Here is a 23,269-nt window from a genome sequence, read left to right on the forward strand (position 1 = left end):
TACAGCTAAGAGAGATCACCCTAGGCTTTGTCTTGTTTTTTTAAGAGAATGGCTCTTAGAACAAATAATTTGATAGTTACAGTATGGCAAGGTGGTGGAATAGCCATGAGAATTTTCTCAGTAATGCCACAAGCAGATATTTTGTTAGCAAGTGATAGCAATTGTAAGCTTTGAAGGGGAAGAAAGATACTATGTGCATATATATACATTGTCTGATTATTTACTTTTCTGTGTTATTAACATAGCATGGCACTTTTTTAAATTATACAAAAAAAAAATATATTTCGTGATTAAAAAGGTCAGCATCTGGTAAGTACAAACATAGTCGCTGATAGGTAAGTTCTACTATTATGCAGTGAGTCAGATGCAGTCCAACAACACTGGCTGAAAAAAAATGAGTCTTTTGAGCAGTCTAGCACCCTTTGTAAACTTCTACATGAGCTCTTTGCCTTTTTGCTCCATTGTTGCCAGGAGTGAAGGGCACGCACCTAAAACATCACACCATGATGGAATTGCAATGGGGATTACTTTCCTGACAACTTCATGGGATTCTGCATCATCCAAGGAAAGCTGTTGCACTTAAAATAGGAGGTTCACAGCTTTCTTCCCAAGACTTCCTCTTACTCTGAAATTGAGCTTGTACATGATTGAGTACGGAGAATAGAGAGATTTTTGACTTATTATGCTATCATGTTATTTTTACATACAGCACTTAGCTCTGTAAAGGTGCTCTTTAAGGATACCTGTAGCATGGCTTAGTCATACCTACATTGTATGAGTGGCATGTCCTTGGAAATTATGGCCACACTTCAGGCCCTTGCTGCATGCATATACACACACGCACACATTACCATGCTGTATCAAAATACTTTTTTTGCTGCTGCCTTCTCTGTTTCCACACGAAGCACTAAGCACAGAGCCTGCTCCTGTTTTCAGACCAGCTAACAGAGGAAATGAAGAATAGAGGCTTGTCCAAGACTTGCATGTACATTGTGTGAGGGAAACAAGCATATTCCCAGTCATAGCATCATCCAATCCAACATGAGTACCAAGTACAATCACAGCATAGGCCTTGCCATTTGGTTTGTGAGTCAGAGAACATATGTTGAAACCGAAAACAAATTTATTTTTTTGTAAAATGACATAACCTTCAATTTAATCCCATGCAAAACACTTTGATGATCTCACTCTAAAGAGGGTTCATAAAAGGAATAATTGCTGAAAAGTAACAAGCCACATATAATAGCTTTTCACTGTGATATTTTAAAAATCAAGAGGATGTGCACAATTGATTCTCAGTTTGGGATTGCCCTAGAAAATCACGGTATTGAAACTGCAGTTGAGGGAGTCTAAAGACAAGGACAAAGGCAGCTGTGAGCAACACAGTCTGAAAACCCCTGGCTCATTTAGAGAAAAATGATTAAGCCTGGAAAAATATGAAAGCATAGTCCACATTAATTGGTCTGGTGTTTCAAGGACGAACATCAAATTTAAGTCTAAAACGTGATCAACATGCCACAAAGACCAATTAAAAACATGTGCCTCTCAGAGCACATATAAAGAGGTCGATGAATAAGAAATAAATTTAAACAATATATTACACCAGAGAAAAAGGGGAGAAGGAAGAGGAAAGGACACGCAAACACCAAATACCCCCGGGCAGAGAGAAATAAGGAAACAGGGAATTAATTATTTTTCAGCTAAATAAAGATGATGGGACAAAAAAAAAGATATATTCAGAAAACAAGAATAAAATAAAATATAAACTAAAATAACATAACATAAAATTAAATTAAAATAATTATGAAAGTGAGGGAGGGTGGGAAACCACAGTAAAGAAAAATTCCTCATTTCAAATGATCTGACTAATCCAAGAGAAGAAAACTTCTTCCAGAGGGAATGAGGACTGCAGGAAATAACCACTGCCTTCATGGCTACAAACATCACAGAGTTAGGCATGACTGCTCCTTAGAGGTACGTTAGAAGCAAATGCTTTTTCCACCCCTAAGCCACAGACAGAAACAGATCCTGGTGGAGCACAGCAGAAGCAATAATGAGAAAAGAGGTGGCAGGGGTATTGGTATGAGGTGTGCTTCTGGAATGGGGTTGGCACAACCAGAGCAGCTGCTATCACAAGGTTATTATTCCAACACCACTGAATGTACTGAGGGTCTGAGGGAATTGGATCCTAAGGCTTATGTTGATGTTGTGGAGCTTTATATTGTTTCACCGTTGGCAGGAGCCGCAGATCATCCCTCTGAAATGAAAGCAGACGTACAGGAGACATGAATAAGGAACAACTGGCAAAAATAAGCTCTGTAACTAAATCATTGCAAAGGGGGAGGATGCTAACAAGATGCAGCATCCCAAAGATTTCAAAGAAGTAATTTGATTCAAATGCTCTATCTTTTGTGCTTCCAAGTTGGTGTAAGCTGTCTCTTTTTCAACAGACTGTGCCTGTCTTGGTATCACATTTAGGACATGTCAAGACCTCACTCCATTTATTTTCTTCCACTTCTCCTTTGGGATGGGCATATTTCAGAACCATGATAATTGTAGATGAAAGTTAGTATGACTTGTCCTTTTCATATGTGCTGTCATCTCATTTGGACATCATTACCTGAAGTATCTTCAGTTAATCCTCTGGATTGCTGGTAGAAAAGCAAACAACACAGTAAGTGACAAATGTATAACCATTAAATACCATTAAACAGTATGGAAGACTTTCTAAGACAATTTTCTGATTTCATATTTCTATTTTTATATTCTCTGACAGCCTTTCATTTTTTATAAATCAAATCATCTAAGGTGTACACTAATAGTGTGCTGAAAAGCTTTTAAAAAACAAGCTCATTAAAAATAATTTGTGTTAGTGAGATATGTTTTGATACAGAAAAAAAGAACTCTACTTCACTAACTCCATCTCATATCAATAAAACTGTATTATCTCAGTTCTGGAGAGACCTGTGTGCACATATCCACTGAGATAATTCTTTGCAAGAATGAAAACCAGTAGCTCCAATGCACTCTATGAAATACAGCTGTGTTAATGTAGATTCAATGTTGTGACACAATTTAGGTCCAGTAATATATATATTCAAACTTTGATTTTCTGCAGCAAATCTGTTTGATTTCTTGAAGTGGAACATCACTTCCTTCTTGGAAAAGAAAGTCCTTGAATTAAATGCATTTCCAAGGTTTTATATTGAATGCCACTTTGTTGAGAAGTTCTCATACTTTCTGGCTCACAGACCACCATGTACCCTGTACTGCTAGTGAGAATTTTGCAGCTTCAGGAAATTATGAATTCAGAAGAGTGCAAGATGTGACGCTGCCTACCTTGCACTACTTGTTTGGCATCACAGTTCTTGGGCAAATGCACGTAAGAGGCTTCTTACCCTATAACGGCATACATGTCATGCTGGGTATTTTACATCCAACCCTGTTCTTATCTAGCCAGTCTCAATAAAAGTATTAAATATGCCCTTACTCACAAAAAAAAAGTGTTATTCTTAGTTTAGATTTGGTGGTGAATAAGGAAACACTTATAATTGCCTACATTAGTGCTACCAGCACTAAACATCTGCTTCTAAAATAGGCATTTACCTGAATCCACATCAAGTAGTAATTTTCATCATCACTGCTTTCAGTAACAGTTAAATGTGCTACAGAATAGCAACTTTATTTGTGTGAAAGTGGTGCATGGGAGAGCATTACCAAGCCCTTTACAAGATAATGTCTATTTTTTTGGTTTCTAATGTGCAACAACTAGATATTCTCTTCTTGTCAGTATTATTTGGATAGTGAATATTTTTTCTCATTCTGTACAGTATTTTTCTGTTCTCCCCTTTGTATTATCACTTTCACACATTACTTCTAAGAATGACAAAGATTTTAACAATGTTTATATAGTACTTGCTACTATCTTGAATGCAGCTGCCCCTGTTAAGGTATTTAGACTGTAAGACAGGAAAGCATGTAGACCCTGGATTTCTAGGGAGGCATACACATGCCTTTAGCAGAGCATGACCTGTTCAGAAAGAGTATGTGGCTCCACAAAGAGGGAGGAACTGCCGCAGTCAGTAGGTGGATAACAGGTATTCACCTATCCTATCCCCAGGTAGGTAGATAGGAGGGAGGGCAGAGCACATTTTGGCATGGAGGACAGGATGGGCCTGTTGAAGCTCCATGTAAAGGCTATGTGCCGACCTTCCCCACTTGCTGAAAGAGATGAAGGACAGACTGTGTATATGACTTTTCATCCCCATCTTCTTCCCCTTCAGAGTGGGAGCAGCTACCTCTACTATCTATATCCCCCTGATAAGTGTTCTTCTCCTGACACTCACCCACTGGCACTCACCCCACCTCCAATGGTGCAAAAAAGCTGGCAATGCAGAAGAGAGCCTATCCTGAAAGGGTAAAGAGTGTGCAATTCCTCCCCAGCAAAGGGAAAGTACAGGGTTTTTAGGAAGATGTCCTCAGGGAGGGGACAAAGGAACCATGGCACATGGATTTTAACCATCCCTAATATCACCTACATTTCTGTCTCGGAGAGGCCAAATGACCTTTGCTATATTCTTTGCTCGGATCAGTTTCAGACAGTCAAGGCAGGGTTCACGTGTAGTGATGAGTTCAGCATTACACAGGTCTCTCTCAGAACTGAAAAAAAAACGTGTCACAATTACAAACAAGGTGTGCTTGCAGAAGGAATTATTTCTCTTTGAATCTAGAGTGGGTTCTTCTCTTATTTCCTCTTCAATTATTGGCCAAAAGAAGTGAGTAAGGGATCTCCAGCTCATGACAAGCAAATACTTGCAGTTCGTACCATCAGCTTGCCAACTGAGGAAATGAATCTACCTATTCTTTGTGTACTCACAGCACCATAAAGACAGATACTGTGTTTATGAAATGCATATCCAGGAATCATTTCACCACCAAACCACAATCACCTGAATAATTGGGTAGGTAACAACAGAGCACAAACTTTTGCAATGTCACTGTCAGTCTACAGAGAAATTTCCCGCGGGCAAGAAACTTCATAAAACTCAGTCTGCCTGTGTCAATGGATCACCCAGCTGGGATGCTCTGCATTTCCAATGGCTAGGTAATATGAGAGCCCATACAGAAGCAATAGCTCTGCAACTGGTTACTCCCATCCTCAGCACGTGTGAAGACCCCTGCCCATGACTGCCCACAGGAACTGGGCTTACATAGGGTCAAAGACATGGCACTAGCAGAAACCTCTGAGGATCTGTCACATAAGTCGAATGCCTGCATTAGAATATAAGATTACATGGACCAAGATCTCTGCAAAAAACAATTGTATTCAGTGGTTTATATTCCTTTCCATCCTATGTAACATTACTTCTAATTTCTGCGCTTTGAAATTCCCATGCTAGATTAGTCAGAGATCTTTTTCTTCATTAAGCACCCAACACCAAGCCTTCTTTTGTTTAATTCCTTCAAAATATTTGATGAATTCCTACCTCATAATAATTGCATTAGCTTCTGCACACACAGTCGCATGCTGGTAAAAATCCACATCCGCCTTCTTGCAAAATAAACTATTCATTGCCCCTTTTGGGTATCCACTGTAGCCCACAGCTACCTAGAAAGAAACAACATACAAAGAAATAAAAGGTAATGTTGTTCTGAGACCTTTAGTTATTTACAGCCCATTCCAACTCCTAAGAGTTGTTAACAACTTCAGGGAGAGTTCTAATGTGATATTTGGTAATGTTTATGCAGATCTCCGTTTCAAAGTGATTAATTATAGATCTCAACTTGTTAATAACTTCAGGGAGAATTCTAAGGCGATGCTGTTTGGTAATGTTTATGGAGATCTCCATTTCAAAGTGGTTGATTATAGATCTCGATCATATATTTGTATGAAATGTGAAGTTTCAGAAAATCATGAATTCTTTTTTCTCCCAAAGGAAAAATTGCCTTTGTTTCCAGAAATACATTTTCCTATGAACAGTTCAGACATTTTTAGAAGAAAAGCACAATTTCCTAAACCACATAAACTTTTACTTACAATGTTGTCTTCCTTGAAAATCACCGTCCCCACTCCATTATTATTGTCTGAGAATAAACAGTCAAATTATCACAATTATAAATTTACACAACACTATGATATGACAACAAACCTGCTGGTCAAAGAGTATGACATTCTTACTCATGTCTGCTGGTCCAGAGTTTCATTAATTCTAATGTTTCATTAATTACTTAACAGAATGCAGTGTAATCAATTAAAGATGGGGGGGGGGTGTTGCTCAGTATATTACATCTCCAGGAATATGACTAACAATTGTGTAGAATTTTTCCAAACTGAGTAAATTAAGGAACTAAATTTAGTAATAGTAATTTACTTACCACTTCTGGAAGCTAACAAATCACAGAGCTGTAATGCATGGGTGTACTTAGGATTATTCGTTACAGTGGATTCCTTCTCTTCTAAGACTTTTATTTTTTCATCTTTGCAACTTGCAAGAGATTTATAACAGTTCTTCGCTGTAGTAAGATTTTTTTTGTATTTTTTCAGGCGGTCATCCTTCAGGTGTTCCAAGTTAAATTCTTTTAAAATATCCCCACTAGGTTTCTTATCAAATACAGATGAAACTGGAACTAAATCATCATTAGAAGATACTTTTTCATTTGAATTAAGTATTTCCATCTTTCTTTGGTTGGCTATAGTTGGTACATATACCGCTGCAACAACACTGCTTTCTGTAAAGATGGCATTAGCATGTTTTACCAGATTATGCTTTGAGTTTGCCGTTTCGATTTCCAAATTTGGCCAGTAATACACATGTGAGACTTGTGCTGAATAAACAAAACAGATATGTAAGATTAATATTAAATATGAAATATACTAGCAGTTTCGTTTTCCACTAACAAATATAAAGTGATATAGAATATACTTAAGCAAGCTGCAGCTTTTCCTCACGTTAGTAAAATAATATTAAAATATTTTTTATTATCACATTATTTTCAGAGTCAAAAGGGAAACTAAATATACAATTGGTTACTTTATATTTTTTCCAGGTGATTAAACATTTATCTCTAGTTATGGTTACCAAATTGTAAAGATTTCCAAAGCAAGGAGATTGTTTTGAAAAGATACAGGAAGTTACTGAAGTTGTTGTAAAGGAAAAAAATGTGTACCATTAACATATATTTATGTATATCATATATAATATATATATAAAACATATTTTGTCTCCTTTTTTTTTCTAATTTAACAGGCTCTGATGGCTCTTTTTTTCATTAATGACTTGCACTATTCCTTCATGATCCATGTGTTAGTAAATACCAACAATTTTTACAATTACATTATGAATCACATCTTAATGTTCCCTAATAATCCCAGCTACCTATTGTATAAGATATTTAGCTACTTCAGCTTCTGACAGGAACCTGAATGATTCATATAAGAGCCAACTGAGGAAAAATGCAGAGAGCAAAATGGAAGCAAATGAAGAGGAAGAGAAATGAATGGTGTGACTAGCTTACCAGCCTGTAAGTATGACACATGCAGTCTTAGTCTAGGAGATATTTCAGTTTTGATACTGACCTTGAACCAGCAATTTTGCACAATAATTGCAAGGTTTCCGAGACATGTAAACTTCACAGCCTTTCAGTGCATTAGGAAACCTTAGCAGCACTTTTGTCACAGCATGAAGTTCCCCTGTTGAGCAGCCCAGGGCAGTAATCCTTTTGGGTTTGCTTGGTTCACAGATGACAATTCCAGTTCTGCAATGCTGCATATACATACACAAATAAATGTACAGGTATACAAATGAAAGTATAACCATCCAGCGAATGACAGTCCAGCCAGATTATGTGTACATAAAAATAAAGCAATTGAAGGATCTCACAGAAAAAGAACGGCATTTTTTGCAAATGGGTAGGAATGAAGCAGTCTAGAAAATTCTTGTGGATTTTCAGACAGTTTTGTTGTGTCTACAGCACCTAACTCAACTGTTATATTGTAGATCAAGAGGGCAAATGCTTTTACTGGAGTCCAGAAAGGGTTAAGAGGTAGACAGACCTTTGGAAAGTCTGTAAGTGTGTGTAACATCATGAAAAAAGCAGGGGGATCAATATTCAAATAATTGGTCTACTGCAGACTACCAAAACAGGAAAGTGACAAGGTGTAGTATCAAGCAGATGTCACTATTCAAATGATACTCGTGGTGGGAACCACCAGACATCTATGTAACTTCAAAGCTTCAAACAGCTTTGATTTACTAAAAGTCCAGAGTCTAAGCATACAATAGGTTAGAATCATAACTGCAGGTCTGTGACCCACAAGCAACCGGCACCTTATGCCAGGGCAGGGCCAGTAGAAGCATGGAAGAGCAGAGAAAACTAGGAAAAAAGTACAGAAGAGTTGCAGACAAACCATCACCTACACAGCCCCAACCTCCTGCAACACCCATCACCTCACTGAGAGTAACATAAGGTAAAAACAATGGAAGCTGAGACTAGGAAAGTGCGAGGGTAGGTGTTTGGCTCAAGCCGAGATAAATGTTTACTTTGGTGTTTAACTCTTTCTGTTCTCTTTTTTTTTTCTTCAATACCCTATTCAGTAAACAGAAGTTTGCATTTATTGGCAATAAATTGGATTAAGTAAAAATTCTCCAAATTAAGATCACTTTGCCCCCACCACCAAGTCAGTAATTTTTAAATCAATATCCTATTTGACAATATGGCTTTTTTTAGCCCTGGTAACAATGAATATGCTTGAGTTGAAGTAACTCACAGATTCCTGTGATTCACTTGGTAAATTTTCCATATGTAGTGCTAAAAAGATGCACAGGTCTTCTTTCTTCAGATGAGGAATGGGAGGACCTAGAAAGAAACAGTGGACAGAAAAGCTAATCAAAACAGTCCTGCAGAAAAAAATAGGCAATGTCACACAGTTGGTAAATAATTACTGGTAATGGTATAGAAAGGATAATTACTTAGCTCTCTGGTCCTAGGTGGAAAGTTGGGGAAAAGGGTTATAATTTCCATGCACATTGAACTAAAGAACTGTTTCTTAATAATGCATCAGAGCTTGACAAGCCTGTTACCCTGTAAAGAGCCTTATCTTTGCATTTCAAACGTCACCACATCTATTTATGCGTGCCAGTCCTCTGAGGAAAATGGAAATGATCATCTTAGGAGCCGCTGCTTGACAGAGTGCAGAGCTATCCTGGATCTCCTTTTTTTCTGTTTTGTTTGTGGATTTTTTGGGGCGGGGGAAGTTTGTGGTTGTTCTTTTTTAATGCTATCTACTCTTCTGTCATAGGCAACGATTTCTACTGACTTCAAGAGGAAAGAAAAAGTATGTGAATATTCAATGGGCAATGTTAGTCTAGGAGATATAGTCTAGGAGATCTAGCCAATCTGGAAAGACCAATTCTACTGCCCTATGTCATACTATTCTTCAAAATATCTCAACTATCACAGCTGAAAAACCTCTCCTTTTTATGCCTTTTTTTTTTTTTTTGGGTTAAGATTTCAATACCATCTGGTAAGACTGGTAAAAAAATGGATACAATTACTTTTACTTAAAATAAAATTAAAATTAAGACAAATATGTTGCCAGAGAGATATGTCAGAAGTTTGCACATAAGCTCTCTGTGCTGTGTAATATCCATCTCACTACTTTCAGGACAATTACATTTATTCAACACTGTTCAATTAAATTAAATTAGGGAAACCAAAAACTGATGATTAGTGAAGAGTTTATTGAATTTATTTCACTTTGCCTTCATCACTCATTTCTTCTGTTCCTTCACTGTCTTCTGAATCACTGGATACTGGAAGACACAAAAAAAAATGTTGGATTTGAAATAGCACATAAAAAGAGATCACATGAAATTTAATCACATGAAGTTTATCAGCCCTCCCCCTCTTATCAACACTGACACACTATCCATTGTGAGCTGGACATCTCAGAAGTCACAATTGGTTCAGGACAATATTTGACAGTCCGGCCAGACTCTGATACTTTATTCAGAAACAGTCTATATTAAGATGAATGGGAATTGAAAAGATATAAAACCGTTAACTGAAATTCATGTAGAAATAAATACAGCCGCCCAGTGGTGGTGGTGACAATGGGATAGGTTGGGTTTTTGTTGTTAATCTTAAAGTTTGAATTTCATATTTTTAACCTCCAAATGCATAATGTTTTCCTCACATACAGAATGGCCAATAATTACACTGCCTTCTCTCCCCCTTTGCTTTCACACTCAAGACTGCCTTTTCTTGCCTTTGATACTGAGTCTCTGCTTTTTCATTTCTGCCATCCTGTCATCTTCCTGGTTCTTGCTCTTCCCATTAGTTTGATTTCATTCTACTGCAAATACACAGTTTCCAATTCTAAAATAATCTATCCCTTAACCCTCTTCAATTACATAGATCTCCCCAGTTCACTTGTCCATTGTATCTTCACACTCCATGAAGATGTGATCAGCAACAATTTTGGAGATTCTATCTTCTAATTTAGTTTTGTTTCAGATGTTTATTTCAAATCTTTCTCCCTTAGTAAGAGCATTGGTGCTTCAGCTTATACATCATTAAGATTTCAAATTTCTACCTCAGTTATAACTTTGTTTTTCCTTAAACCAAGCAAGAAGTATGAAGGATTTTGTGTATTCTCAAAACGTGTGATGTTCTTAAAAACTTCTGTCACTTTTTACTGGTTGTCTACTCTAAATAAAATGGTAGGTTACTTAAGAAAATTTCAATATCGATAATGTTATTCTTTGATAGGTGAACCTGACTCTCTAACTGGGATAAACCCAGTGGCATGTGGAGAAGAGTCAAGCCCAATACCCCCACAGATTTGGATATATCCATGTAAGGCTGGAAGAAATTCACAGAAAAGGCATGAAATAAGAAAACTATCACAAAGGATGCCGATTAGTCATTTTGGGAAAAAAAATAATGACAGCAAAAGAGCAGAAACCATTAACCCTGGAAATTTGCTATGTTATTCCTCTGTCTTTTCAGCTGTAACCAGTTATGGGGTCTGGCCACTTAGAGACCAAGAGGGAGACATTTCTGTAGAATTCTGTCTTCTGCATATTCAGAAGTACTGTGGCAGAAATGGAATCTGCAGGGTACAGGTAATGTGTATATATATATATATATATATAATGTATAGCTCCAAAAGAAGGTTGGAACAAGCAGAACTAATTTAAGGGTAACTCAATTCAATTTACAGTAATTATATGACATTTATAAACAGGGCTCTGTTGTATTTATTACATCCTGCAAAAAGGGCTTTAAAGAAAATTACTTAGTAACATGCCATACTCCTAAATTTAGACACCAATACCAAAAGAAGCCAAATGAAATGGTAAAAAGGAGGAGGAAATGAATCTTAACCATACCTTCCATAAGTTGAGTTTCACACTGTTTCCACTGGAATAAAAAGAAAACAAACAAATAAACAAGGTATTTAAAGCATATGTAAACATTTAGTTTATACATTCCACAATTTATCTGCTCACATCTGTCATTATATTTGTAACAGCTATTAATCAATCTACCAAGAAGACTTCTTGGACCACTGGACATACATGGGTCCTTGAAGTCATTCTTGTCTGTTCCAGTTCTGATGGTTTTGTTTTTTACAGGGAGATAAAAGTCAACTACATAGCCTACTCTCCTCTAAACATTTATCCAGTTCATCAGTAGTTTTGTGTGTCCCAGTTCCATCTTTTCCCAACTCAGACTTCTTTACTTCCATCAGATATATCTTGAAAGTGAAGCAATATTTTTCTACATTATCTGCTTCCACTTCTGGCATGCCTTCTACCTGCTTAATTATTTATCTTTTAGTAATAGCACCCTGAGTCTAATCTTCAAGATTCAAACCTACCTCATGATCGTCAAAGTTTTTCTTTAAACCATCTAGATGATCCTAAAACAAAAAAGAGAAGCAAGCAAATAAACCAGGCACTCACAGAATCACTGAGGTTGGAAGCCACCTCTGGAGGTCTCCAGTCCAGAGACCTCAAGGCAGGGTGAACTACAGCAGATCTGCTGGGGTCATGTCCACTCAGGTTTTGAGTATCTCAGAGGATGGGGGTTCCACAACCTGTCTGGGCAATGTGTCCCAGGGCTCATCACCCCCACAGCAAAAAGGCTTTTTCTTACATTTCAGTGAAATTCCCTGTATTTCAAATTGTGCCCACTGCCTCCTGTCCAAGCACTGTGAAGGCTCTGTCTCTGTCTTCTTTATTCCTTCCCATCAGGTATACACATGGATAAGATCCCACCTGAACTTCTCTTCTGCTGGCTGGTCAGTCTCAGCTCTCGCAGCCTTTCCTCATACAAGAAGTGGTCTTGTTACTTAATTGTCCTTAAGGCCTTTAGCAGGACTTTCAGTCATATGTCCTTATCTTTCTTTGTACTGGAAAGGCCAGAACTGGAGACAGCATTTCAACCATTACCTCACCTCAGGTAGCTGTCAAACCACCTCAGTGTCCACTTATCTAGTTCATTATGCGCCAGTTTGTCTTTTAGGATGCTGTGGGACATGCTGTTGCAATTGTTAAATTCAAGATGAAAAACGTCTATTGCTCTATACTCATCCAGTTGGTCATCTCATCACAAAAGGATGTCAGATTAGTCAGGCATATTTTCTCCTTCATAAAACCATGCTAACTACTTATAGTCACCTTATTGACAGGTTCCATGATCTTTGTGCACATTCAACTTCTTTAAATATTCCATAACCAAATTCTACTCTACTACCTTCATTGTTCCACATCTTCCCACCAGTCTCAGGGACATGGAATTCCTGAAGGCAAATCTTGCCACCAAAAAACAAGGCATAGAAGATTTTTAATACCTTGGCCATGGTTGTCTTTATAGGGGTAGAATTTAATCTAGAATATGGGAATTAAATGGATACTTGGGCCTGAACCAACACTGAGACATTGTCTTTCAGATAGATTTCTCCAAAGGTGTTCACAAATTATTTGAGTTAAATTACATCTGATTAAATCCTACTAAGCAATTGTTGGACTTCCCTGAAAGGAATAATACCCCTTTGCAAACTCAGAAAATACTTCTTCCTTCCACTTCAGGTTCATCACAAGGATGATATCTTGTGATGAATCTGAATGCATGTTGTCTGATCTCATCAGATGCTTCAAATACGTGAATGTGAGACTTACTTAGAAAGAAGAATGTTGCATTTACCCTAAGGGATAAAAAGTGTGTGCAGTGCAGGACAGAGGTACTCCTTCATATTGGAGGTCTTAATGAAGAATACCACAGCTCCATTTGGTATCTGTGTTCCAAGTTCTTCAACCAAGACACACATCAAGGTCTCATGACCATAAGAGTTCGGACACAGCCAGATGCAAAATCAGGGTACATTCCAGAGCTCTGACATATAGCTTGAACAGAAAGATAGATGTCCCCAGTGCGAGATCTTAAAATATGTAACTTGTTCCTTTCCTGACTTTAGAAGTATAGGAGTGTAAAGATCTCCAATGCAGAAAGCAAGCCATAAAATTCCAGCTGTATATGAGTATAAAGAATGAAACATTTTTGTGGGTGATGACCTGGTATAATTCCTCTCCTATACAGAAGGGTAAGAACTGATGCATTTTTCTGTAAGTCAACTATTAATAAACTGACCACCCTTTCCTCAAACATGTAATTACACTATGACAATAAATAAAATTATACAAACATACATCTTCACTTTGTTTGGATGGTTCTTTTACACAATGAATTGTCTTGATTTTCATATCCTTCAAAAGGTTCTGACAGTCATGACAGGGAGGTTTGATGCAGCAAAGTATATCGCTATCTTCTATTTTGGACTTTGATCTGAAAAATGTATGTATTTGCAAAATTAATTCATTTTCTGCAAAGCTAAAAATAATCTTTAAATTGGATTAATGGGTGAAGAACAGATGGAAAGGACAAAGAGAAAATCCATGATTAGTCACTGACTTATACTGCACACTATTCACATCTATTGTAATAAAGAATGCCTGTGAAGTCACCCATTACCAGATTTGTAACAATAACCTGTACAGGAGAGCATTTGCTTCAGCATGGAGAACAACTTCTGATTTTGAAAGTTCAGTCCTTCGATTTTTTCTCCCTTTAGAGGGCAAGTTTGCATATAATATGCCAATGGGATATCCATTATACCCTGCAGCAAACTGCCAAAAAAAAACAACAAAAGGAAACAATAATAAAAATCTAACAGATCCTTCCAAACATTTTAATCACCTACTAATACACCTTTAAAATCTAAATATATGCTTTCTATATATTTCTAGGTACATCTAACTACTAAGTTTTTACAGCTATTTATATAAGATTTTAATCAGATTTAACACTTTGCCACAAGCATCTCACTACCCCATTATGTTACCCCTTTCAACACAGCCAGGATCTAATTTTGTTTTTGCACAGTGAGGTCATTGTTCTCCATCAATTTCATCACCATCTTTTTGTCTCTCTACCTGTGCAAGAAATTTAGGATCCTCCTTTTTAATGGGCTTTACAGATTTATTTATTTTTTTTTAGTTAAGTGATAAAATATTATAATTACTATAAGCATATTTATTATGGGAGAAGGTGTTCATGAAGAAAATTCATCTCAATTAACATGTCTACACCTGAACTAGTCAGCATTTATATTCAAGAAAGTCTAACCAAGTCTACCTGGCCTATTCCAGGCTCCAGATTAGGATGAATGACACTCTAGACCTCCACCATCTATGAAAGCAAGCCAGGGCAAATAGAATCATAGAATCATAGAATAGTTAAGGTTGGAAAGGACCTTAAGATCACCAAGTTCCAACCCCCCTGCCATGAGCAGGGACACCTCACTCTAAACCATATCACCCAAGGCCTCATCCAACCTGGCCTTGAACACTGCCAGGGATGGAGCATTCACAACCTCCTTGGGCAACCTATTCCAGTGCCTCACCACCTTAACAGGAAAGAATTTCCTCCTTACATCCAATCTAAACTTCCCCTGTTTAAGTTTTAACCCATTACCCCTTGTCCTATCACTACAGTCCCTAATGAAGAGTCCATCCCCAGCATCCTTGTAGGCCCCCTTCAGATACTGGAAGGCTGCTATGAGGTCTCCACACAGCCTTCTCTTCTCCAGGATGAACAGTCCCACCTTTCTCAGTCGATCTTCATATGGGAGGTGCTCCAGTCCCCTGATCATTCTCGTGGCCCTCCTCTGGACTTGTTCCAACAGTTCCATGTCCTTTTTATGTTGAGGACATCAGAACTGCACACAATACTCCAAGTGAGGTCTCAAAAGAGCAGAGTAAAGGGGCAGGATCACCTCCTTCGACCTGCTGCTCACACTCCTTTTGATGTAGGCATTTACACTGCAGATATCTACACTGAGTCAAATAAACTGCACCCCTTTGAGCACAGAATAGAAATTTTACAACTTTTGGAGAATTCAATGTACTTACAAAATATCCATCCTGACTATAGAGTGTACACCCCACACCTCGGTTTGGATCATCTTTTAGAACAGAGAAAGATTTTTATGTCACTTAAAAACATACTTTTTTCATACTTTAAAACATATATTTACAGATTAACATGTAGAGCCTTAATGCATGGTCATTAAGTGACTGCTTATATGTTGAAAGAATCCCTCCACGCAGATACATTATCCAATTCTAGACAGATAACCTTACACAGTAACACAAGGCATAACTACTATCAAGTACAACAAATGTCAGATTTCAGAAGAACACTACAACTTAAAATTTGACTCAAGGTACACTTATTCTTTGATTAGCAATTGTAAAGTATTAGCTTTATACAAAATCTTAATAACACAATAGAAAAGGTTATAAAATTTCATTTATGAGATTCGCTGTAAGTTCACCTAATTACATTAACAATAAACTAAGAATGTTTAAATCTATCAATATATAATATTCTTTCCCCCCCCCTCTAAAATTAATTAAGTGGTAAAGCATTATTATCTATGTTTCCATAACATGTGTTTCCATCTTCTACTTTAGGTTTTAGCTCAGTATTGCAACAAACATTATAAACAACAACATTAAACTTTAGTGTAACAAATATATTAACGGAAAACATTTGAGCAGTTATGTTAGGAAAGCATGACAATTCTTCTCATATCCTCATATGTTGTGAAATACTCTTTGAAGTAGCATAATGAATGAATCAATGGCAATAATAAAAACCAGATAGACAGTAATCCATTCTTTATATTAGGTTACTATTCTTTCTATACTTTCACCATAACTTACCAGATCTTGCTGCTAAAAAATAACAAAGCTGCAATGCATGTCGATGAACATTTTCCTTTGGTTCTTTTTTCTCAAGTTGGGAACATTCCAATAAAAAATCATAGCAACGTAAAGCATTTTCCATTCGTTTGACACACATATCTTTACCTATGTTAAACAGGGAATGATATTTTTCAACGTCTTCAGTTTGATAACTGAACGACTTAAAATTGCTGTTTGGTTGTCCTTTGCATCGTGTTTTTTTTGCGATCATTTTCACAGTTTCAAAGCTTGTCGTGGGTAAGAGCACACTGCTACTTATAGGACTTCCGAGAAGCATACAATCAGCCTGCTGAGAATCTTCTTTAACCACTGAATCATCTCCCTTTTTTTCAGGAGCTATTGGCCAGTAATAGACTGCAGAAACTGAACCTAGAGACAAACACTGAAAGTCACATAATGTGCCATACAGTTGGGTGAGACTTTTCATTCACATGTTTTTTGATTGAAACAGTGGGCCAATATTCTATTGCATTGCAATTCTGTGTATGCACTAGAGTCCAAAGCCTATCTTGTTACCCACAGGCTTAAACCACTCCGCTGTAATAGTTCTATATTCAATTCAAATCTCAATTTGAATATAGACAATCAGTACCTTACTTTCATTAACAACCCCCCACAGTTTGCGAGTCCTTTGCCATGCAAGCAGTCTCACTTATTTTTAAGAGACTATCTACATAAAAAAAGGATTACATCACTACTGGACTGAGCCATGTAGCACATTTTCCTAGGCATGATGTTTAGCGGGGTCACTTATGAACTTTTTACTCAGGCAAAACTGGAGTTAATGAAGATAGATTAAGAATGTATTTTATACCTTGAATGAGGAATGTCATGCAAGTTGAGCATGGTTTCCTTGACAAATATACAGTGTGGTCACGCAGAGAAAAGGGAAGACACAGAACGATATGCTGCACAGCATGCAGCCCAGGTTTGGAGAAACTCATAGCTACCATTTTGTGAACTTTGTCTGATTCGCATATTACAATCCCAGTCTTATTGAACTGAAGGGGGGAAAAAAAAAAAGGCAGCTGATTTTTCACAGCAGATTTTATTTTACAAGCACAGAGATTAAAAAAATATTCTCTAGGTTTTGAAACACTGTACTAAATTTAACTGCACTTTAGACTTTAGTCCCACCATCTTCAGGTGACAACTTCCCTTTATGAAAAGTTAATGTAAATCTAGTACGAATTGATTTTTTTGTTTGCACTTTTTCTCAAGAAAATTCCACTTAAGAGGCACATCAAACCAAAACTGGAATCAATCAGAAAGATGAAACTCTAGATTTCTAAAACACTCTCAGAAGTATTTGTTTCTTTTAGCCAAATTTGTCCAAGCATACACACACACACAGACGTAAAGGTAAGTTCTTCATAAACCTGTATTAGCTGTGGTAGGAAAAAAAGAGAAAAACACATTGGCATTAAAGTTAATAATGTCTCTAGATACACCACTCCACCCCACCCCCCTCACCCCCAAGTCTGGTAGATCCACTACAGAGTATAATTTACTTTGTGCACTATTGTCGCAACAGTGGGCAGTAGAATACCTCCATTACATGGATGCACAGGAGATTTAAAGAGCATGGACACTCATTATATAATAATCACTACAGAGTAACTTAGATTTTAATTGGAATCCTATCCATTACCATAGAATCATAGAATAGTTAAGTTTGGAAAGGACCTTAAGATCACTTAGTTCTAACTCCCCTGCCGTGGGTAGGGACACCTCACACTAAACCATCTCACCCAAGGCTCTGTCCAACCTGGACTTGAACACTGCCAGAGATGGAGAATTCACAATTTCCTTGGGCAACCCATTCCAGTGCCTCACCACCCTAACAGGAAAGAACTTCTTCCTTATATTCAATCTAAACTTCCCCTGTTTAAGTTTTAACCCCTTACCCCTTGTCCTATCACTACAGTCCCTAATGAAGAGTCCATCCCCAGCATCCTTGCAGGCCCCCTTCAGATACTGGAAGTCTGCTATGAGGTCTCCATGCAGCCTTCTCTTCTCCAGGCTGAGCAGCCCCAACTTTCTCAGCCGATCTTCATATGGGAGGTGCTCCAGTCCCCTGATCATTCTCATGGCCCTCCTCTGGATTTGTTCCAACAGTTCCATGTCCTTTTTATGTTAAGGACAGCAGAACTGCACACAATACTCCAAGTGAGGTCTCACGGGAGCAGAGTAAAGGGGCAGGATCACTTCCTTCGACCTGCTGGTCACACTGCTTTTGATGCAGCCCAGGATACAGTTGGCTTTCTGGGCTGCAAGCACACACTGAAGCTGGCTCATGTTCATTTTCTCATCGACCAGCACCCCCAAGTCCTTCTCCACAGGGCTGCTCTGAATCTCTTCTCTGCCCAGCCTGTAGCTGTGCCTGGGATTGCTCCGACCCAGGTTTAGGACCTTGCACTTGGCATGGTTAAACTTCATGAGGTTGGCATCAGCCCACCTCACAAGCGTGTCAGGGTCCCTCTGGATGGCATTCCTTCCCTCCAGCGTATCAACCGAACCACACAGCTTGGTGTCATCAGCAAACTTGCTGAGGGCACACTCAGTCCCACTGTTCACGTCATGGAGGTTATCTAATCCACCTCCCCACTCAAAGCAGGGCCAACTTCAAAATTAGGCCAGATTATTCAGTTCTTAGATAACAGTTTTTGCCTCCTCTGTCCCAGAAGCAGTTGGAATAACCTACTCCAGGTGATCATCTACAGATTCAGCAGTGCTGAAGTTCAGCAACACCTGCAGGGAGCCTCTCACCACATGAAGGTCTGCTCCACCTGCCCTCACAAATGTCTGCATGAGAACTGAATACCTTGTGATATTTTTCAGAAAAGAATAGTAACTTTGGGATTCAGTAACATCTTTCAAGAAGACTGTGAACATGTATTGCTGTAAATTTCTCAAATAAATAACAGCATTAAGCAAAGCAAGAATGAAGAAAATAGAGATATCTGCAGAGATTTATTACTGACCACCTGACCAAAAGGTAAAAGGCTGAAATGCCTTTGTTTATAATAAAGCAATTTTCTGATGTATTTAAGGACCTTTTGATAATGGTAGACTGAATTCTGGAGATGGCAGCTAGAAAAGTAGTATGTTCAGGACATACCTGCAGCTATGGAAGCATACTGCAGCCTATTTTTATTACAGCAATGAGTGGGAAAGCAGATACTTTACATTTTATTGTAACACAGAAGAAATCACCATAAAACTGAAAATGAAAAGTAATCCCAATAAGAATTATGATGTTATACGTAAGAAAGAATGTTGTAAAAATAGAATGATGATAATTATTTCAGAGAGATATATATCAACAAATTTAAGCAACTTTTAGGAAATCTCTTGGAAAAGTATTCCAAGGACTATGAGAGCCTGACTTAGTAGAAGACAATCAGCAGGGAAATATCCTGATGTAAGGGAAAAGTCAGTAACACCATGAGACCACTTTGGTTGTAAAAAACAGATCTTTACCAAAAGTAGACTCAGAAAACAGGAAGTAAAGACAATGTGAAGAATAAGGATAAAGGAATAGTATAGCAGATACAGGTAAAAATAGAAAGACTAAATTATTGAAAAAATACAGATGCTTTCACTAGCAAGGGATACAAAAGGCAAAAAGAAAAGGGTATATATAAAATCACAGGAAGAAAGTCAAAGGAGGCAGTTACATTACACAACAGGGAAGGAGAGCAAATAATAATACAGAAAAGGTTGCACAGCAACAAGTTGAAACTAAAACCAAACAAAACAAGATCCTGCTTTGGAAACATAAACTGCACAACCAAACATGATATAGAAAACATTTGATAGCCACAAGAGTCAGGAGACTATTGTGAACTACAGTTCCACAGACCAGCAACACACAATGTTACTATTGACCTCCTCGCATAATAAACATTTAGAGGAAGTGCACAACTGTAGTTACTCAATCTGAAGCACAAACCCAAAAATCAAAATACAACAAAAATCTAGGAGAAAGACTGAAGCTTCACTTAAGAAGGTTGAGCAATTGCTCCTAGAAAAGTCTGAAGATCAGGTTAGACAAGTATCTGATACGGGTGTTGTAATTTGACTTAAATCTGCTTCACAGCAAGGAAATGGGTTAGATTACTTCAGCCCATTTTTATGATTCCATTGTTTTACATTCAAAGCTGGTTATTATTATTAGGTCCTCTATCAGATCAACTGTTTATAAGTTCAGTAATATTTAAGAAGTAGTTCTTAAAGTTTGCAGAAGTGTCGCCATCACTGTTACTGTTACCTGATAATTTGGTCCCTGTGTAGTATTTTATTGATAGTTTTATAAACCGTTTTCAGATGACCTGGAATAGGGAAAACTTTCTACACAGCCAATCGGCATATGACTTTGAAGATAAAATACTTAATATTTCATATTCACAACTATAATTAAGCTAGGGTGCATTTTAGTTTTGGAAATAAGAAAATGAATAAATGGTAAGATGGAGTTTGCTGTTTCTTTTAGAAAAGCACAATGGCTCTTAAGAGTGTCTGGGACCATCCCAGCCTGTTCTGCAAAGTCTGTCACTCTTGTCCTGTGAGGAAAGGGCTAAAAAGAGCTCTGCTTAACAAGCTACTGCTGCTTCAGCTGTGCTTAGTACTGAGAAAGTTTTCTGTTTTCTCTCACCTAACAAATGCTATCCCTAAACTGATCCTTATGTGAATGAGTTCACAGCCTACAGTTCTGCTGAGACGAATCTGAGGAAGACTCCCAACACTGAAAAAGTCTGGCACACAAAAGAAAAGGTAGAGTTTCATGCTGGTCTTGCTACTATGTGTGATAGGTTCTATTCTCATAATATAAATGGATAAAGTACTAAAATGTCTTCAGAGACAGTCACACAAAGAATTGTACTCCCTGAGTTAGTAACATCCCCAAAGAGAAAACACATTACCACTGTCCATGCTGTCTAGTACCATTCCAGCCATTGACAAGACTGTCAATTTGAATACATGAGTCTTCTTTTAGCTGGGTGTTTCACCTGCTTTGTGCCATTCCCAAAATCAATGACAGCTCTGGCTAAACCACTGAAACTAGGTGCATACCCAGGACCATCAGGAACAGAAACTGAATCTGGTTCTGTACCCACAGGAAGGACAGAGAAAGGCCAACAACTGCCTCATAAAATGATTCACTACTTTAAGTCAGAGGTAAACACAAATACTCTTCATAATGTCCCTACATGTAGAAAACTGAACATCATTTATCCCCATATTTCAAGCAGGAAAAGCAACCACATGACAGTGCCACTTTTCCCAGGCAATCCCCTTCCATTTCTATGATTCTGTGTTTCTATGATTCTATGATTTCATTACGGTATTCATGAGCAATTAGGACATGACAGTATGCTTCAGCAGTATGACACAGGGAAATGAAAAAAATTGGTATTAATCAATTCTTAGGAATCCAGTATCTTTATGTAACTTTATCAGATTTCCATGAAAACTTTACCAGCACAGCTTACTAGCAGTAACTTTCAAAACACAAGACTAGAATGGATAACCTCATCAGATATCACTCCACCATAAAAGTGGCAATCACACAATAGATGCTTCTGAATGTTTTGTTCAGTGAATGCCATAGATGTTTTAAAGGCTAATTCTCAGTAAAATAAGCAGTAAAAATATTTCCTAGCAATGACACCCTGTTACATACCTCATCAGACGGGGCATGACACTCTGGAGACTCCTCCATAAGACGAGCTAGAAACATGCACAAATCTTTCTTTTCTAAGCGTATGCATGGATGACTCTCTGAACAGGTCCAAATAAAGAGGTCATAATTAGTAGGCAAATTCAAATATGGTCAGGCTACAGAAAAAACCACTGTTGATTACTGCACTTTCAGTAATATAGGAATGAAGGCAGAGTATTTCAATAAAGACTACAGAATTATTTCTTTTAATGTAGTGAACATATAGATTACCTGTCAGAAAATAAAAGTGACACAGACAAAAGCTTGTGGTGGCGTTGCCTAAGGAGCACACCTCTTATTGCTAAGGAACACTTTGCTGATTAACAGCCCTAAAGCAATACATACCATGACGCAAATTACAAAAATAATAAATCCCACAGACATTAGTACTGAAAGAACAGCTCTGGGCTGCGATTAAATTCCTGCTGCTGCTCATTCTATGTACAAAGAGGTAGTCAAACGTCAGTTGTGATGTCCTGTTTTTGTATTATTTCTGAAGCTGAAGAGATGTGCCTGTTTCAGTTGGCTATATCGAGATGATTAACTGGAGCAGAGATACAAACCATCCTCCATGTCCTCAGCTCCAGAAGGTTGCATTTTCCAAGTTAAAAAAAGTCTTCCTTTTAACTTACTTTTGAAGCAAAAGCACTGTATTGAAGAGGAGATACATGTATGTGTGTGTATATGAACATGTAAGTTATTTGTCTTTATTCACATTTAAAAAATAAAACACCCCTCACCCCACATAAAAGAAAACAAAACATAAAGGAAACTCTGTTATCTTGTATGGCCAATCCCCTTTCTTTTTTTTCGGCACAATAAATCTTCAGAAAAACAAAACCAATTCATACCATCCCTGTGAAGCATACAACTACCAGTCCAATGACAGTATTTCACAGCACCCAACCCCATTCTTACAGAACACCACTAGCACAACCATTATTTCCCACTGACAGATACCTCAGCACTTCAGGATTTACCCCACTGATGCTTAATGGACTTTTCTGGGTTTGTTGTTTGTTGGGGTTTTTTTTGCTTCTTCTGTTATTTTCCACCAAACCCTCATTTGTTTTCCGTCATGTGTATCCCCAGTGTGGTATAACAGAATGATTCTGTACTTCACCTGCGCGCTTGTCAGCAGTTAAGTCTTCGATGCCAATAACTCAAGTGGTGAAACTACTACTTTTATACTTCTCCCCTGTGAGTCATA

The 23,269-nt window shown here is 37.7% G+C and overlaps 2 protein-coding genes across 3 annotated transcripts; both read right to left on the minus strand.

Moving 5' to 3' along the window:
• Positions 1 to 4,193: 4,193 nt before the first annotated feature.
• Positions 4,194 to 7,859, minus strand: LOC133222238 (uncharacterized). 2 transcript variants are annotated; one of them, XR_009728240.1, is made up of 3 exons: positions 7,577 to 7,859; positions 5,487 to 6,825; positions 4,194 to 4,659 (listed from the first exon to the last, which is right to left on the minus strand). XR_009728240.1 is itself a non-coding variant. In XM_061371731.1 (2 exons), the coding sequence occupies exons 1-2, from the start codon at positions 7,815 to 7,817 to the stop codon at positions 6,368 to 6,370; spliced, it is 699 nt and encodes a 232-aa protein (XP_061227715.1). In that variant the 5' UTR covers positions 7,818 to 7,859; the 3' UTR covers positions 5,079 to 6,367. The 2 variants fall into 2 exon arrangements, 1 of the variants encoding a protein (XP_061227715.1); XM_061371731.1 differs by lacking the exon at positions 4,194 to 4,659 and having other exon boundaries at positions 5,079 to 6,825.
• An 8,109-nt stretch (positions 7,860 to 15,968) lies between these two features.
• On the minus strand, positions 15,969 to 23,071 carry LOC133222239 (cytidine and dCMP deaminase domain-containing protein 1-like). Its single transcript, XM_061371732.1, has 3 exons — positions 22,021 to 23,071; positions 17,149 to 17,335; positions 15,969 to 16,703 (listed from the first exon to the last, which is right to left on the minus strand). The coding sequence occupies exons 1-3, from the start codon at positions 22,075 to 22,077 to the stop codon at positions 16,279 to 16,281; spliced, it is 669 nt and encodes a 222-aa protein (XP_061227716.1). The 5' UTR covers positions 22,078 to 23,071; the 3' UTR covers positions 15,969 to 16,278.
• Positions 23,072 to 23,269: the final 198 nt, after the last annotated feature.

This window comes from Neopsephotus bourkii, unplaced genomic scaffold (assembly GCF_033783945.1).
Source record: "Neopsephotus bourkii isolate Nb327-2 ecotype Australia unplaced genomic scaffold, CSIRO-AGI_Nbou_v1 NB_1589, whole genome shotgun sequence".
In the NCBI taxonomy this organism is placed as follows: Eukaryota; Metazoa; Chordata; class Aves; order Psittaciformes; family Psittacidae; genus Neopsephotus; species Neopsephotus bourkii.

What these genes read in the sequence shown, in the direction of transcription:
- LOC133222239 (XM_061371732.1), bottom strand. Translation starts at nt 22,077, where the DNA reads ATGTTTCTAGCTCGTCTTATGGAGGAGTCTCCAGAGTGTCATGCCCCG. An exon ending in GTCATGCCCCGTCTGATGAG is followed by an intron (nt 17,336 to 22,020) that starts GTATGTAACAGG and finishes TCCCCCCTTCAG; the next exon opens with TTCAATAAGACTGGGATTGT. An exon ending in CATGACATTCCTCATTCAAG is followed by an intron (nt 16,704 to 17,148) that starts GTATAAAATACA and finishes GTTTGTCTCTAG; the next exon opens with GTTCAGTTTCTGCAGTCTAT.
- LOC133222238 (XM_061371731.1), bottom strand. Translation starts at nt 7,817, where the DNA reads ATGGTTATACTTTCATTTGTATACCTGTACATTTATTTGTGTATGTAT. An exon ending in TGCAAAATTGCTGGTTCAAG is followed by an intron (nt 6,826 to 7,576) that starts GTCAGTATCAAA and finishes TTGTTTATTCAG; the next exon opens with CACAAGTCTCACATGTGTAT.